Source organism: Hemiscyllium ocellatum, chromosome 10 (assembly GCF_020745735.1).
Source record: "Hemiscyllium ocellatum isolate sHemOce1 chromosome 10, sHemOce1.pat.X.cur, whole genome shotgun sequence".
Taxonomy (NCBI): Eukaryota; Metazoa; Chordata; class Chondrichthyes; order Orectolobiformes; family Hemiscylliidae; genus Hemiscyllium; species Hemiscyllium ocellatum.
The window spans coordinates 58659644-58678274 of NC_083410.1; the positions used below are offsets into that span (position 1 = coordinate 58659644).

General features: G+C 42.7%; 1 protein-coding gene across 6 annotated transcripts in view; it reads right to left on the reverse strand.

The window, feature by feature from the left end:
* Positions 1–18631, reverse strand: part of LOC132819773 (girdin-like) — a 378017-nt gene that overhangs the window by 196823 nt on the left and 162563 nt on the right. For all 6 annotated transcript variants that reach the window (XM_060831525.1, XM_060831521.1, XM_060831524.1 and 3 more), the window contains exon 14: positions 16250–16387. In XM_060831525.1, coding sequence (XP_060687508.1) covers positions 16250–16387 — 138 coding nt within the window. The remainder of the gene's footprint in view (positions 1–16249; positions 16388–18631) is intronic.

Consider the following 18631-nt stretch of genomic DNA (forward strand, 5'->3'; position numbering starts at 1 on the left):
ATGAGCAAACTGGCGTAGGGTGAGTCAAGTCAAGGAGTTAAATGCATGGATCAAAGATCAATGTAGGTAGAATGGCTTTAAGTTCATGGCCAATAGCACCATTACCAGGTTAGAAAGGAGCTGTTCTGGTGGGATGGACTTCAGTTGAACGGTGCTAAATCAAATAAGGTGGGTTGCGGACTGAACTTAAATTAATTAAAGGGGCAATGGGCTTGGGAGAGAGGATATCTAGGCTTACAAAACAAAAGTATTTGGCAGAAGTACAACACTGCCATTCAGATAACGATACTCAGAGTGAGACAGAAAGGGACAGAGTACTAAGTATAGACAAACAGCAGTAAACAGGATGAGAAGGAGAAATAATGGGAAAAGGATACAATAAATGTTCTTTATCTGAATACATGTAGTGTTCAAAACAAAACAGATGATCTAACTGTATATCTATATACAGGTTAATATAATGATGTTATAGCCAGAAAGACACGGTTACAAGGAGATCAAAGTTGGGAACCAAATATTCGGGGATATGTGACTTTTTGAAAGGCCAGGTAGAGAGTAAAGGATAGTGGGACAACATTCATGATACGGATTAAGTATGACAGCAAGAAATGAAAATTGAATTGCAAGTAGAATCTATATGGATAGAGGTAGGAAATACAAAAGGAAAACAGACACTGGTAGGAGTAGTCTGTATGCCCTCTAACAGTAGCTGAATAGTGGGACAGTGAATAATTCAGGAGATAGTCAGATTCGCTGAGGAAAGCATGAGGAAGGATTCTTTTGGTGCATTTGGGACAGGTTTTTAGAACAATATATTTTGGTTGTGATCAGGTTATTTTGGATATGGTGATTATTTGTTAAACCTGCCTCATTACTAATGTCAGAGTCGAAGATCCCTCCAAACCGTGACCATAATATAGTAGAATTTAGCAGTCAGTTTGAAAGAGAGGAACTTGGATCAGTCAGAAAGAAGGGTAACTCCACAGCAATAAAGACTGGAGAGGACTGGGACAGAGATTTAGCACCAAAGGCAGGCATTTATGAAAATAGCTCATTTGCTCACAGCAACGTAATGGTCCAGCGAAGGAGGAGGAATCCAAGATGAGAATAAGCCAACGGGTGAAGTTAAGCATAACATCATATTGAAAGAAAAATGAATACACAATGTAGACAATAGACAACAGGTGCAGGAGTAGGCCATTCTGCCCTTCGAGCCTGCACCACCATTCAATATGATCATGGCTGATCATCCTTAATCAGTATCCTGTTCCTGCCTGATCTCCATAACCCTTGATTCCACTATCCTTGAGAGCTCTATCCAACTCTTTCTTAAATGAATCCAGAGACTGGGCCTCCACTGCCCTCTGGGGCAGAGCATTCCACACAGCCACCACTCGCTGGATGAAGAAGCTTCTCCTCATCTCTGTCCTAAATGGTCTACCCCATATTTTTAAGCTGTGTCCTCTGGTTCGGCACTCACCCATCAGCGGAAACATGTTTCCTGCCTCCAGAGTGTCCAATCCTTTCATAATCTTATATGTCTCAGTCAGATCCCCTCTCAGGTCTTCTAAACTCAAGGGTATACAAGCCCAGTCACTCCAGTCTTTCAGCGTAAGGTAGTCCCGCCATTCCAGGAATTGAACTGTGAAGCTGTGCTCCACTCCCTCAATAGCCAGAATGTTTTGCCTCAAATTTGGAGACCAGAACTGCACACAATACTCCAGGTTGCGGTCTCACCAGGGCCCTGTACAGCTGCAGAAGAACCTCTTTGCTTCTATACTCAATCCCTCTTGTTATGAAGGCCAGCATGCTATTAGCCTTCTTCACTATCTGCTGTACCTGCATGCTTACCTTCATTGACTGGTGTACAAGAACACCCAGATCTCTTTATGCCCCTTTACCTAAATTGATTCCATTTAGGTAGTAATCTGCCTTCCTGTTCTTGCCACCAAAATGGATAACCATACATTTATCCACATTAAACTGCATCTGCCATGCATCTGACCATTCACCTAACCTGTCCAGGTCACCCTGTAATCTCTTAACATCCTTCTCACATTTCACCCTGCCACCCAGCTTAGTATCATGTAGGAAAACATAGTTGTAAGCCATATGACTGGAAAAATGTTAAAAACCCACAAAATATAACCCAAAGAAGGAAAATAATTTACTTTGAGGGCAAAGTTTCAAGTAATATCAAAACAAATAACAATTGCTCATCTAACAGTATTAAAAAAAAGGCTAGTGAACCTGGGTTCCTGAGAGAATAAGGTGGGGAACAGGAAAACAGGAAATGGCAGAGAAATTGAATACTTTGCATCATTCTTCACAGCAAACACACTAACAGCATCCCAAAATTACTAAATATTCACAGGGCAAAAAAGTGGAGAGGAAATAAATACAATAACAATCATTAGAGAACAAGTATTAGGAGAAACAGAGTTTTAACATACTCATTGGTAAGGATAACATCAGTCCTCAGATGAAAGTGTTAAAATGGTAGAAGGCAAACTACAAAAATATTAGGCAGGAACTAAAGAATTTTGACTGGGAGGTGGCTGTTTGAGGGAAAATCCACAACGGACACGTGGGAGTATTTCAAACGGCAGTTGATAGGGGTTCAGGAGTGGCATGTATCTACAAGCATGAAGAATAGGTATGGCAAGTTAGGTGAATCTTGCATTACCAGGGATGTTATGACTTTGGTCAAAAAGAAAAAGGATACGTAAGATCCAGGAGGATGGGAACTGATGAAGCCCTTGAAGGAAAATAGAAAATAACTTAAATAAAGAATTTGAAGGGCAAAAAGGGATCGTGAAAAGACCTTAGCAAACAGGATTAAGGAGAATCCCAAGGCTTTATAAAAAGCAAGTGGGTAGCTAGGGAAAAGGTTGGGCTAGTCAAGGACAAAGGAAGGAATCTACGTGTGGAGCCAGAAGAGGCAGGTGAAGTCCTAATTAAGTACTTTGTATCAGTTTTCACCAAACAGAAGGAATTGGTGGACAATAGTCTCAGGGAAGTTAGTGCCAAATTTCTAAGCCAAGTTGCTATGAAAAAGGAAGAGGTGTTGTCATCTTATTAAGATAGATGAGTCCCTGAGTCCTGATGTGATTGATTCCAGAATATTGAGAGAGGCAAGAAAACAAATTGCTGGAGTAGTGACAGACATCATTGCATCCTCTTTGGCCTCAGGTGAGGTCCCAGATGACTGGAGAATAGCTAATGCTGTCTTGTTGTTTAAGAAACGTAGTAGGGATAATCCAGGAAATTATAGGCTTGTATGCCTCACGTCAGTGGTACGAAAATTACTGGAAAAGATTGTTAGGGACAAGATCTATACGTATTTGGAAGCAATTTAGAGATAGACAGCATAGTTGCGTGCAGGGGAGGTCATGCCTCACTAACTTGATTGAGTTTTTTGAGGAGGTGACAAAGATGATTGATGAGGGAAAAGCAGCTGATGTTGTCTACATGGACTTCAGTAAAGCTTTTGACAAGGTCCCTCTTGGCAGACTGGTACAAAAGCAGAGGTCCCATGGTATCAGGAGTGAGCTGGCAAGGTGGATACAGAACTAGTTTAGTCATTGGAAACCGAGGGTAGTGTTGGAAGGATGTTTTTTGGAAATGGAGGGCTGAGACTAATGGTATTCCACAGGGTCAGTGCTGGGACCTCTGCTGTTCGTGGTCTTTATAAATGATTGGTAGAAAATTGTGACTGGTCTAATTAGTAAGTTTGTGGAGGATGCAAAGGTTGGTGGAGTTGCAGATAGTGAGGAGGATTGTCAGAAGATACAGCAGGATATGGATTAGTTGGAGGCATGGGCAGAAAAACGGCAGATGAAGTTTAATCCGGACAAATGTGAGGTGGTGCATTTTGGAAGGTCAAGCGCAGGTGGAAATTATGCAGTGAACGGTAGAGACATATGTAGAGGGATCTGTTTGTGCAGGTCCACAGATCCCTGAAGATGGCAGCGCAGATAGCTAGGATAGTAAAAAAAAGGACTATTTTGCCTTCTTTGGAAATGACATTGAATATCAGGATAAGCAAGTTATACTGCAGTTTTATAGCATTTTAGTTGGGCCACACTTGGAATATTGCATACAGTTCTAGTCACCATACTACCAGAAGGATGTGGATGCAGTAGAGAAGTTGCAGAAAAGGTTTACCAGTATGGCTTCTGGTATGAGGAATTTTAGCGATGAAGAAAGGTTGGAAATTCTGAGTTCGTTTTCACTAGAATGCAGGAAGCTGAAGGGTGACCAGATAGAAATCTACAAGATTGTGAATGGCATGGATAGAGTGAAAAGCATGAGACGTTTTCCTAGTGCGGGGAGGTCAATTACTAGGGGACATAGGTTCAGGGTTGGATGGAGGTGCAATTTTGAGAGAAAGTGAGGACTGCAGATGCTGGAGATCAGAGCTGAAAATGTGTTGCTGGAAAAGCGCAGCAGGTCAGGCAGCATCCAAGAAGCAGGAGACTTGATATTTTGGGCGTGAGCTCTTCTTCAGGAACACATTTTCCTGAAGAAGGGCTCATGTCCAAAACGTCGATTCTCCTGCTCCTTGGATGCTGCCTGACCTGCTGTGCTTTTCCAGCAACACATTTTCAGTGTAATTTTGAGAGATGTGCAAGGCAACTTTTTCATTTAAAAGGCTGAGAGTACCCGGAACATACTGCCAGAGATGATAGTGGAAGCAGACACAATAGCAGCATTCAAGCAGCACCTGGACGAATACATAAATTGGAAGGGAATATGGATCCTGTAAGTGAGGACAGATTTAATATGGAAGGGCAATATCTGTTGGCACAGGCTTGGAGGGCCAAAGTGCCTCTTCCTGTGCTATATTGACAGATAGGTCCCCTGGTCCTGTTGGGATGCATGCTATAATATTAAAAGAAGTAGCTACAGAGGTAATGGAGGATTAGAAAACTGCCAATGTAATATCTTTAGCTAAAAAGGGAGGAGAAAAAAAGTTTACTGGAGACTAGCGAGCTTATCATCTGTTATTGGGAATAAATGACAGTCTACTATAAAGACCACAGTTGTAAAGCATTATATTATCAAGCAGAGTCAAGGAGAGGAAAATCATGCCTGATCAATTTACCAGAATTCTTTGAGGTGGTAACAAGCAATATAGGTAAAGGGGAAGCAATAGATCTAATATATGTGTTTTCAAAAAGCATTTGATAAGGTGCCACACAATGGGCTCTAACCTTAATGAAGAACCTATGATGTTGGAAGTAGTATAGGAGCATGCATAGAGGATTGATTAACTAATCTAAGAGAATTGCGTTAAGGGAGACATTGTCAGGAAAGCTAGTGAAGTGCCACGGAGATCAGAGCTGGTGCCATAATTATTTACAGTATATATTAATGACTTGAATGAGGAGAGAGTGAACTGTAGCCAAGCTTGCAGACAAAACAAAATAGGTTAGAAGACAAGTGGTGAGGATGGCACAAAGGGTCTAAAGAGGGGTACAGACAGATTAAGCAAGTGAGCGAATACTTGATAATTGGAAGATAACCCAGGGAAATGTGAGGTTATGCACTTTGACAGGAAGAATAGAGGCGGTGAATATTATTTAAATTGAGCAAGTCTACAAAATGCTGAAGAAAAGGGATTTAGGGTTCCTCAACCATGAATCATAAAAAAGCTCGCATCCAAGTTCAGTGGACAATAGGGAAGGCAACTGGGAAATTGGCATTTTTTTCCCAAAGGGAATGCAGCATACAATTAGAAAGGTTTTACTAAAACTATAGAAAGTACTCCACAGCTAGAATGTGAGTGAAGTTTTAGGTCCCTTATCCAAGGCAAAATATATTGGCATTGAAGGCGTCCAGAGAAAGTTCACTGGACTGATAACATATATGGAGGGTCTATCTTAGGAGAAGAGATTGAGTAGAAATGAATTGAAAAGAGTGCAAGACAACCAAGGGCTTGCTGTATCATTTGAGGGATAAGGGATTACTTTACCTCAGCAAAAACTCTTTTAATTCACCTCTCCTGCACACTCAGCAATGTTCACCATCAAACTCATTGCTGTCATTAAAATTATAAATTATTCCATTAGTTTTTCATTCTGTGCTTCTTTTTTGCAACCATTCTTATGAACCCAATTAGTCCCATTAGTTTCACATGTGTTGTGATTAAAACTAGGTAGGCCTCATTGACTATGAGGTCCTTGATTGACCCAGGTTAACAACTCCAATCAGGGGCACTGGTTGAACAATATTAACAGGGGATTTGGGAATATCCTCAGATCAGGGACTGACTCTGAGCAGGCTAGGTTCTGGATTAGTGGTGCTGGAAGAGCACAGCAGTTCAGGCAGCATCCGAGGAGCAGTAAAATTGATCAGGAAGGGCTTTTGCCCGAAACGTCAATTTTACTGCTCCTCGGATGCTGCCTGAACTGCTGCGCTCTTCCAGCACCACTTCAATCCAGAATCTGGTTTCCAGCATCTGCATTCATTGTTTTTACCTATCTGAGCAGGCTAGCCATAGTCAGTGATACATGCACAAGTAAATAAATGGTGCCTTAGTACTGGCCTCATTGCAGTAGTGACAGGAGAAAATATTACGTGCCTGAAGAACATTTACTTGTGACAGTTATCTTGGAGTTGGGGTAAGCATTTCTGGTATCATGCTGATATTTGGAAGTTGACACACTTGCTCCTGCTAAAGTCTGGGTCCAGTATGTGGAAAGAATGTAATTTTTTTCTGGGGAATAACATTGGGGCAGATGAAAACCAGTGAGTAATCCTTCTGACTGCTTATGGACACGCAGCATTTTGAGTTATAAGGAGCTTAACTTTTCCAGAGCACCAAACAATAAAATCTTCTGAGTAGACTGAGGCAGTTAAGGAAGATCACAACCCCAAAATTCCTCTAATCCTGAGACGCTATCTGTTTCATTCAGCTGTTAGAGAACCAGGCGAATTCATATCAAGATTTTTGATGAAGTTAAGATGACTGACAGAAACATGTGATTTTGGGTTAACCCTGAATGAGACGCTGAGACACCATTTGGTATGTGGGATTAATGATATAACCATGCACCAACTACTTGAGCCCAACTGGACCTCAAACAGGCACTACAGCTAGTTCTGTTATTAAAAAATGCAGCAAGTGGAGACTGGGAACTACAGAGCATCCCAATGGAAGTAAACATCCTCACCTGTCCAAATGAGCTTGGGGAACACCACTTGTGTATAGATACTCACAGCGCCTTAAGTAAAGCAAATCCTGCACAGAGGGAACCTCAAAAGGTCCACAGAAGAACCCCACAATAAAGCCAAGTTTAGGCCAAATGGCCAAAAAGTTCTTCAGGATCTAGGCTGGCAAGCCGTTGTAGTTGTTGCCTGTTTGCCGACTCAAGACAGCAAAGTAGTCCTACAAGGTCTGATTTACCTCAAGAAAACTCGTAGGCCGGTCCCCAGGAGAGTGCACACCCTCACGTCCCCCTACACATTGTTTGGAAAAATTAGACTGCTTATCCAGATCCAAATTAGAATCTATTAACATTTGGTTAAATGGTCACACAGATCCCACAGAGGTCAATACCGGCCCAGCCGTATCAGTGGTTGCAGAGTCTGTCTTTAACAAGATTCATTCGGGTTCCCCACATTTAAGTTTGCACAAGACATCAGCCATACAAAGGACAAACACTGGGGAATCATTGCAAATTAACACTTCAGTTCTGGTCTATGAGAAGCAATTGGTGCAGTTACCATTGATGGTAGTAAAAGGTGCGGGGGCCAAGCCTGTTGGGGCAGTATTAGTTGAGAAAGATTCACCTAAATTGGCTCAACATTTTTCAAATAGAAAATAGCTGCCTCAGTGAAGTCCTGGTGAAATACCCAAGATTTCATTTAGAAAGAGCTTAGGACTATTAAAGAGGCCAAAGCCACTTTACATGTTAACCAAGAAACAATTCCAGTGATTTTTTGCAAGAACTCAAGAGGATGGAGAGTGAATGAATCAAACTACTGCAGTTTGCAGAATGGGCAGCACTAGTCGTACCATCTGTGAAGCCTGATGACTCAGTTCATGTTTGTGGGGATTTTAAGCAAATGGCAATCCACTTCTTGCAGTTAGATAAATATCCAAGCGCTCGCATAGAGGATTTGTACGCAAAGTTCTTGGCTGGCAGTCCTTTACGAAGCTGGACATGAGCCATGTGTACCTGCAATTGCAACTGGACAAGGAGTCTCAGAAACACGCCAGTTAACCCAATAAGGGTTTATACCAATATACAAGATTGCCATTTGAGATGTCATCAGCCTGTACCTTTTTTTGGTGGCTACCCCAGATTGCCATTTATGAATCTAGTTAGGGCCAGAGAGGAGTGTAAGGGAGGGGGAAGGGCTAGGAATTGAGGTTATTTGAAATTGGACAACTCGATGCCCCAACTTTTCCATTCCTCCCAGCCACCTACCGGATTCTTTCCTCTCATTGACCAACCAGGTTGTACCCTCTACCTGTCTTCACCTATCCCCACTTCACCACCTTGTCCCCCGCCATCCACTTTATCTGCAGTTCCCCCTATACCCACCCCGAATCCTGAAGGGTTACATCAGAAATGTCAACTTCTCCACCTCCTGATGCTGCCTGGCTTGCTGTGTTCTTCCAACCTGTCTACTTTGGATTCCAGCATCTGCAGTTATTTTGTCTCTAACCAATATTACTTTGGGGAGCCAGGGCAATTGTCCTAAGTAAAGGTTGTTGCTAGATACTGGCTGAACTCCACCAGGGTCATTCAGGAGTTTCCAAGATGAAGATGCTAGCAAGAAGCTATGTTTGATGGCCCGGGTTGGTTGCTAGTGAGGGGCCCAAAGGGCCAGCAAGGAAAAAGTGCCACCAGCGGCTGCTCCACATTCGTGGGAATGACGGGATAAACCCTGCATCTGATTATATGTAGACTATGCTGGTACCTTCATTAGCTCTACGTTCCTAGTCATTGTGGATGCCCATTCAAAATGATTGGATGTTCACAAAGTTTCAGCAAACTCAGGGATGACAATTGAGAAGCTGTGAGCACCGTTCATGATAATGTTGGTCACACACAACAAAACATTATTTATCAGCAGGGAATTTGAGTGTTTCCTGAAGTTGAATGGCATTTGGCACATAGGACAGCTCCATTTCATCCAATGGTCCAAAGGAAAGAGCAGTCCTTGAAGGCAGGCTTGTAGAAGCAGACTAATGTGACCCTTGATACTCAACTGTAGTGGTTCCTGTTTGATTAAAGGACCACCCCACACCCCTCATGCAACAACAAGGATAGCTCCAGCAGAGTTGCTGATGTGGAGAAAACTTCACACCAGGTTAAATCTGATATTCCCAGATGTGGGGGGTGTGGTGGTGGAGGGATGACAGCAGGAACACCAAAACCAGCCACATACCTCCTCCAAGCAAGAGACAACTTAATTTGGGGATGAAATTTGGTGCCAGAACCATGGGAATGGCCCTGCATGGGTGCAAGGCGAGGGTGCTGCTGGGTCAGATCCTGTGAATTATGAAATTTGAGTAGGTGAGGCAGTCCTGAACAAACATGTAGATAACCTAAAAGCTGTTACCTCACTAACAGAGCAGAAGAAAAACCTACCTGGCCCTTGAGAACAGCCAGAAGGCCTGTCAGAGACCGTATGTTCTCCCCCTCCGCATCTATTATCAAGGAAGTTTTGGAGTCAGAGATGGATACACCTCAATACTATTACTGCTGGAATAGGAGGAAACTCTCGGGACATCCTGGACATGAGACAGGCTACGGCCTGGTATACACTGCCTGTGTCAGAATCCTAATCAGCGCAACCGGACCTGGGGCGAAAACATCAGAGGAAAGTCCAAGACAGAGACCAGGCCACATTTTTTTGTTTTTGGGGTTGGCAGAGGTGGGGGTGGTGGTGGTTTGTTTGGAGGGATGTAGCCATTGAACTAGGGCCTCTTGTTCCAGAGGTATAGACACTACCATTATGCCACAAGAGCCTGGTAAGTTCCTGAGGATATTTTCCTAGGCCAAACCGTCTTACTGCTTCATTAATGACAAGACCAAAGAAATAGGAACAGGATAACGCCATTCAGCCCTCAAACCTGCTTCTTCACCATAGTGGCTGATCTGATATTCCTCACATCCACTTTACTGCCCTTTCTCCAAAGCCCTCGATTCCACTACTGTTCAAGAATCTATCTCAGCCTTACATATACACAGGGACTCTGCCCCCACAGTACTGTGGCAAGGAATTCTAAAAACCCAACTTTCCAAGAGAAGGAATTCTTCCTCATTAGTCTAAAATTAGCACCCCTTAATTCTAAGACTATGTCTCTGGTCCTACACTCCCATGTGGGGAAACATTCTCTCATCATTTACCCTGTCAAGTCCCATAAGAATCTAATATGTTTCAGTGAGACCACCTCTCATTCTTCTAAACGTCAGTGAGTAGATGCAGACCTATTTAGCTTTTGTTCATAATACAATCCCTCACTACCAGTAATCATCCGATTGAACCTTCTCTGAATTGCCTCCAATGAAGTGATATCTTTCCTTAAATAAGAGACCAAAACTGCTCACAGTACTCTAGATGTGGTCTCCCCCGCCTGTACTGATGGAGTAAGAACTCCCCACTCTTACTCCAACCTAATCCTGACTCCTATGGTACCCCACTGATCATGGATCACCAATCTGAAAAATAATTCCCTATCCACATTTGCTGTTTCCTGCCCATATTATCTATCCATTCCAACATGGTAGGCTCTCAATCTATGATGTAAATTTTTTGTGAGGTGCCTTGTTGAACATCTTCTGGAAGTTCAAATAGAACACATCTACAGCTGAGACTTTCTCCAATATCTCGAATAAATTAGTTAAAAATCACAACACCAGGTGATTGAAAGGAGCAGTGCTATGAAAGCTAGTGCTTCCAAATAAACCTGCTAGACTACAACCTGCTGTTGTGATGTTTACCTTTGTACACCCCAGTCCAACACCGACTCCTCCAACTCACGTCTAATAAATTAGTCAGACATGACTTCCATTTCATGAAGTCATGACGATTCTGCTTCATTACATGATGACTTTCAAAATGTTTTGCTATTATTTCCTTAATTCCAAAACTTCCCCAACAATTGATAATTTTAACTCATTTGTGGGAAGTGGATGTTGCTAGTTGACCAGCGTTTATTGTCTGTCCCTAGTTGCCCTTGATGGTGGTGGTGCGTTGCCGCCTTGAACTACTGTAGTCCACCTGCTATGGGTTAACCCACAATTCTGTTAGGTAGGGATTCCAGGATTTTGACCCAGCAACTGTGAAGGAACAGTGACATATTTTCAAGTCAGAATGGGAAGAAGCTTGAAGGGGAACTTGCTGGTGGTGTTCCACATCCTTCAAGATGAAAGTGCTGTGTGAGGATCTTTGCTGAATTTCTGTAGTGCATCTACATTGCAGCTACTGAATGTCAGTGGTGGAGCAAGTTGATGTTTGGGATGAGGTGTCTATCAAGTGGCTGCTTTGTCCTTGGTGGTGTCAAGCTTCTCGAGTGTTGTTTGGAGTTGCACTCATCCAGGGAATTGGAAGATATTCCATCACATTCCTGATTTGGGCCTTGTAGATGGTTGACAGGCTTTGGGGAGCCAGGGGGATTACTCACTGCAGTATTCCTACCCTATAATGTGCTCTTATAGCGCCTGTGTTTATTTGGTGAGTCCAGTCCAGTATCTGGTCAATAGTAACCTCCAGGATATAGACAATGGGGGATTCAGTGATGGTAACACCATTGAATGTCAAGGGATGGTGGTTAGATTGTCTCTTACTGGTGATGGCATTTGTGTGGTATGAACATTACTTGCCAATCGTCAGTCGACGTATGGATACTATTCAGATCTTGTGGGGGTTGGAGGATGATTGGACCTGGGACACTGTCCTGAAAGACTCCTGCAGAGATGTCCTAGGACTGAGATGACTGACCTCCAAGAATCACAAATGCAGTGATTTGGAACAAGGGCCAAGTGGATCATTGATTCGGAAGATCCTTGATTGGGGCTATTAACCTGGGTACATACAGGAGATTCAGAGAATGTCACTTCTCTAGGGTCTGACTCTGAGCTAGTTAGTCAAAGACCATGTACTATGCCCCTGTAAATAAAAAGTGACTTTAATGATTTGATAACAGCCTCTGCCCAGTTATTTCAGTGGCACTGAAAGAAAAGCATGCTCCTCAAGAAATTCAATTGCGACAGTTATCTCTGAGTTGGGGTTAAGTATTTCTGGCATCATGCTGTTTGGGAAGCTTGACTCATTCAACCCTGCCGAAGATTGGGCCCAGTAGGTTGAATGTGTTATTCTTTCTGGGCAAATGACAATGGGGCAGATGAAAAGCAATGAGTAATCCTTCTGACTGCTTGCAGACCCCCATCATTTTTGGTTATTAGGTGCCTAACTTTCCCTGAGGCAACAGATACCAAAACCTATTAAGAGTTGATGGATTTAGCGAAGGAATATTTGGACTTTAACTGGTGAGGGTGGGGGGGGGGGGCATAACTCCAAGTACTATAATGGATCACAAGCAGATTAGCATGTGGGGGGGGGGTACATTTAATTGCATGGAAAAGTATGAAAAAAAATGAAAAGAAAATAAGAACTCAGAGGTTATTAAAGTATCCAGAACACAAAATAGGACAGTGTGTTTGGAAAGGATTAGGAATCTATCTTAAAGCACTTCGGATAAAGGAATGACGATGAGAAGAGGGACTGAAGGTGTTGTATCTGACAGCACGCAGTGTACAAGATAAGGTAAACGAGCCTGTGGCACACATTGAATTTGGCAGATATGATCTAGTGAGCATTACTGAGACATGGCTGCAAGGGGATCAGGAGTGGGAGCTAAATATTCAGGACATACATCCTATCGAAAAGACAGGCAAAATGGGTGGAGTTGCCTTTTAGTAACATACGGTGTTAAATCAATAGCAAGAATGACAGATTCTACATAATCTGACCCTATGTGGGTAGAGGTGAGGAACCACAAAAGGTGAAAAAACCATAATGGAAGTTATGTACAGGCCTCCAAACAGTAGTCAGGATGTGGGGCATAAGATACAACAGGAGTTAGAAAAGGCATGTAAGGGGGCCAAGGTTACAGTAATCATGGGGAATTTCAATATGCAGGTGGACTGGGAAAATAAAGTTGGTAGTGGATCACAAGAAACGGAATTCGTGGCATGTCTAGGAGATGGTGTTTTGGAAAAGCTTGTGGTGGAGCCCATCAGAGAACAGGCAATTCTGGATTTAGTAATGTGCAATGAGGCCAACTTGGTAACGGAGCTTAAGGTGAAGGAACCCTTAAGAGGCAGTGACCATAATATGACAGAACTTACTCAGCAATTTGAGTGTGAAAAGTTGGAATCAGATGTAACTGTATTGTAGTTGCATAAAGGCAACTACAGAGACATGAGGGAGGCGTGGCCAGAATTGACTGGAAAAGGAGCCTAGCAGGAAAGAGAGTGGAACAGCAATAGCAGGAGTTTCGGGGAGTAATTCGGGAGACACTAAGAATTCAACCCTAGGAAAAAGGAGCATACTAAAGGGAAGACAAGGCAACCGTGGCTGACAAGGGAAGTCGGGGACAGCATAAAAGCAAAAGAGAAAGAATATAATGCGATGAAGGGCAATGGGAAGCCAGGGGACTGGGAAGTCTACAAAGACCAACAGAGGATAGCTATAAAAGAAATAAGGAGGGCGAAGATTAAAATGAGGATAAGCTAGCCAGTAATATAAAAGAAGAGTGCAAGAGTTTCTTTAGACATCTAAAGGGCAAAACAGAGGCAAAAGTGGAAATGACAGTGGAGTTGCTGGAAATGACAGTGGAGAAGTAGTAATGGGGAACAAAGAAATGGTGAAGGAACTAAACAAGTACTTTGCATCAGTCTTCACTGTGGAAGACATGAGTAACATCCCAAAAGAGTCAAAGATCAGAGGTGAGTATGGTGGTGGCCATCACCAAGGAGATGATGCTAGAAAAACTGCAAGGTCTGAAGGTAGATAAAATCACATGGACCTGATGGACTAGAGTTTTGAAGAGACAGTGGAGGTAATTTTTCAGGAATCACTGGAAAGGTCCCAGAGGATTGGAAAATCGTTAATGTTACCCCCCTGCAAGGGTCAGTGTTGGGACCAAAAATTTTCACTTTATACATTAATGATCGAGACGAAGGAATGGAGGGCACATGACACAAAAATTGGTAAGACACAGATAATGTTGAGGAGACGGGGAGGCTGCAGAAGGATTTCGACAAGTCACGAGAGTGGGCAAAAGAGTAGGAGATGGAATACAATGTGGGAAAGTGAGAGGTTATGCACTCTGGTAGGAAGAAGAGGCATAGACTATATTCTAAATGGGGAGAAAATTCAGAAGTCTGAAGTGCAAAGAGACTTGGGAGTTCTAGACCAGGATTCTCTTCAGGTTGAGTTGGTAGTTAGGAAGACAAATGAAGTTTTGGCATTTATTTCGAAAGGACTACAAAATAAAAGCAGGGAAATACTTCCGAGGCTCTATAAAGCTTTGCTCAGACCACATTTAGAATATTGCGAACAATTTTGGGCTCTATGCATCAGGTAAGATGTACTGGCTCTGGAGTGGGTCCACAGGAGGTACACAAGAATGATCCCAGGAATGAAAGGCTTAATATATGAGGAATGTTCGAGGATACTGGATCAACACTGGAGTTTATAAGGATGAGGGGAGGATTTAAATGAAACTTACAGAATACTGAAAGGACTGGACAGAGGGGATATTAAGATGATGCTTCCATTAGCAGGAAAGACTAGGACCAGAGGGCACAGTCCTAGAGTAAAGGGAAAACCCTGTACGAGAGGGATGAGGAGAAAATATTTCAGCCAGAGAGTGGTGAATCTATGGAATTCATTGCCACAGACGGTTGTGAAGGTCAAGTCATTGAGTATATTTAAGACAGAGATAGATAGGTTCTTGATTGTTAAGGGGATCGGAGTTTACAGGGAGAAGGCAGGAGAATAGGGTGGGGAACCTTATCAGCCGTGACTGATTGGCAGACTCGATGACCTAATTTCTGCTTCTATGTCTTTTGGAATATTATGATCTCAAGCCTCCTCTAATTCTAAGGTGCTATCGGTTTTAATTCGAGAATCAAGGGAATCCATATTGGGATTTTTGGCAAGGTTCAGACAACTGGCAGAAGCATGTGATTTTGGTTTAACTCTGAATGAAATGCTGAGTGACAGGTATACAGGGTTAATGGCGTAATCATGCAAAATGCACCAAATAGCTGAAGCCCAACTGAACCTTAAACAGGCACAAGTTGTTTTGTCAAATACATATTGCATTTATAAGAGTAGGTCAGAAGCTACAAACACTGCAACAAGCAACTCACCTCCTTAATGTTCAAAGCCTGTCCACCATCTACAAGGCACAAGTCAAGAGTGTGATTGAATGTTCTCAACTGGCCTGGCTGAGTGCAGCTCCAACATTACATAAGAAGCTTGACAACATTGATAACAGCCCACATCACACACAACTCATCCACCACCTTCCACATTTACTCTTCAACAATGATGTCCAGTAGCAACAGTGTGTACCACCTACAAAGTGCACTGTAGTAATTCCCCCAGGTTCCTCCAATGGTATCTTCCAAACACATAACATCTATCAGATAGAAGGACAGGGGAAGCAAATGTCTGGAGCACCACCACAAGAAAGTTATCCACAAACCATACGCCATTCTGACTTTGAACAAAATTGCTGAACAAAATCCTGAAACTCAGTTTCAAGCAGGACTTTAGATGTACCTATAGCACAAGGACTTCAGCAGCACACAAAGCAGATCACTATCACTTCAGCTTGGCAATTGGGCATGGGTATCAAGTACTGCCAATTGCAATAACATTCACATCCTGTGAACAAACAAATAAACTTAAATGTACGTATCTGCTCAGCTCAAACAAGGACATTGCTTGCCACCAGTCTATTTGTCTTGATGAACTGCTTTAATTCTAACTGAAGACCAGTAGCAAAATGACCAGGAAATTACGTTAGAGAACTTGTGCTGCATGGTGATTAAAACTGAGTCATCTACAGTGATACTAACATAATTTAAGGTATGAAATCTTCTAATTTATATTTGAGCGTCAAGGTTGCGTGAATATGAACATATCACAACATAACCTGGCTAAATGAAGGAACAGACTTGCGAAAATATACTTTCTCATTTATTCTTACTTGTCCCTCCGTATTTTCTCGAATGGTTTCAATAGCTTTTTCGAGCTGGGTCTTCTCTTTAATAAGATCATTGCTGAGTGTTTCAACATTTTGCATACTTTGTTTTTCATTGCTGATCTCTCCCTGGAGTCTCTCCATCTAAAACAGGAAGAAATAACAGCTTATCATCAGTAAGGCAGTGCTTATGAGACTTTTTCCCCCTTGTGACCCTTTTTTGGTACTTGACAATAGCCATGACATCAGACTGGAGGTTGCTGTCACTGAGAACTCGAGAGTTTGAGAAGTCCGGCAATAAAGAATTCAAGTATTTTGTTTGTAAACAATGAGCCATCAAATTGAGGTCTCATGGAAACTAAAATTTATCACTTGTGTCATCGTCCCTTCACATTCAATAACATTACTATTGCTGAAACCCCACTCTCAACATTCTAGGGATTATCACAGATCAGCAACTGAACTGGATGAGCATTAAAAGTAGTGTGGCTGCAAGAGCAAGTCGGAAAACAGGAATCATGCAGCAAGTAATTCAATGCCTGGCTACTGACATTCAGTAGCAACAGTGTATCTCACCTACAAGATGCACTTACAGGATTCACCAATGCTCCATAAATAGCATCTTCCAAACCCATGCTCATTACCATCTAGAAGGATAAGGTGGCAGATACATAGCAAGTTCTCTCCGAGCCACTCATCATCCTCTCTTGGAAAAGTTTCATCAATCCTTCAGTATTGTTGCATTAAAAGCCCTGGAACTCACACCCTAATGGCATTGTAGGTCTATTCAGACTTAATGTATTACACCGGTTCAAGGCAGCATCAATTTCTCAATAGCAACTAGGGATAGATAATAAATGCTAACCAACCTGCAATGCCAACATCTCATATAGGAATAAAGATACTGGTTTGAGCTCTGAACATGCAGCTAGCCTCACTCACCTGCATATGAATGCTGGTTAGATGTGTAGAGAATTGACAATTCTTCAACTTCAATTGAGTAGTGCCTACTTTTCATTTTGGAAATAAGTGCTTCCCACTCCTACGTGGAGTATGGCACATATACACTCAGTCTGTATCAGGTATATACCATCACTCTGTAAATATCCAGCTCAGCCATCAGAAACTATAGTTACATCCTCTTTCCAACCTAAGTTGTAAATGACCTTGGAGTACAGGTTCACAATTCTGTGAAAGTGTAGTATCAGGCAGACAGGATAGTGAAGAAGGCATTTGATATCTTGTCTTAATTGATCATTTTATTGAGTATAGGAGTAACCACGTCTGCTACAGCTGTACAAGACACTGGTTAGGCCATTTTTGGAATGCTGCATTCAATTCAGGGTCTCCCTGATAAAGGGAGGATGTTGTGAAACTTGAAAAGCTTTACAAAGGATGTTATCAGGCTCGTAGGATTTCAGCAATAGGGAGAGGCAGAATAGGCTGGGGCTATTTTCCCTGGAGCATCGGAGGCTGAAGGGGTGACCTTACAGAGGTTTATAAAATCATGAGGGGCATGGACTGGGTAAATAGACATGGTCTTTTCCCTGGGGTAGGGGAGTCCAGAACTAGAGGACATAGGTTTAGGGTGACAGGGGAAAGATTTAAAAAGGGATCTAAGGGGCAATTGTTTCATGCAGAAAGTAGTGCGAGTATGGAATGAATTGCCAGAGGAAGTGGTGGGGGCTTCACTTAATTACAACACTTAAAACGCATCTGGATGGATGGGTTTATGACAAGGAATGGTTTAGAGGGATATAAGCCAAATGGCAGCAAATGGGACTAGATTTATTGAGGGTATCTGATCGGCATAGACAAGTTGGACTAAAGGGTCAGTTTCTGTGTCGTACAGCTCTATGACTAAGTGCAGAAAGCTCTGTGCTTATTATTGTCACTTTCCTCAGGTGCCTAGCACCAAAATTATATATCCTTAATAGTGTCCGAGGTGGTTGCATTATACAAGGGAAATGTAAATATCTGTGCGTGCCTTGGGCACTGTGGTCGTGTCCTACCTCCATCTGAACTGGCAAGTCCTTGTTTGAATCCCACTTGCCCAAGTGACTCAGTTGATTAGGAGAAAGTGAGGACTGCAGATGGAGTACCAGAATTGAAAAATGTGGTGCTGGAAAAACACAGCAGGCCAGGCAGCATCCGAGGAGCAGGAGAATCGACATTTCGGGCATAAGCCCTTCTTCAGGAATGAGGCTGGTGTGCCAAGCGGGCCGAGATAAAAAGGTAGGGGGGAGGGAATTTAGGGGAGGGGCAATGGGATTACGATAGGTGGAAGGAGGTGAGGGCGAGGGTGATAGGCCGGAGAGGGGGTGGGCGCGGAGAGGTTGGGAAGATGATTGCAGGTCAAGAGTGCGGTGCTGAATCCGAGGGTTGGGA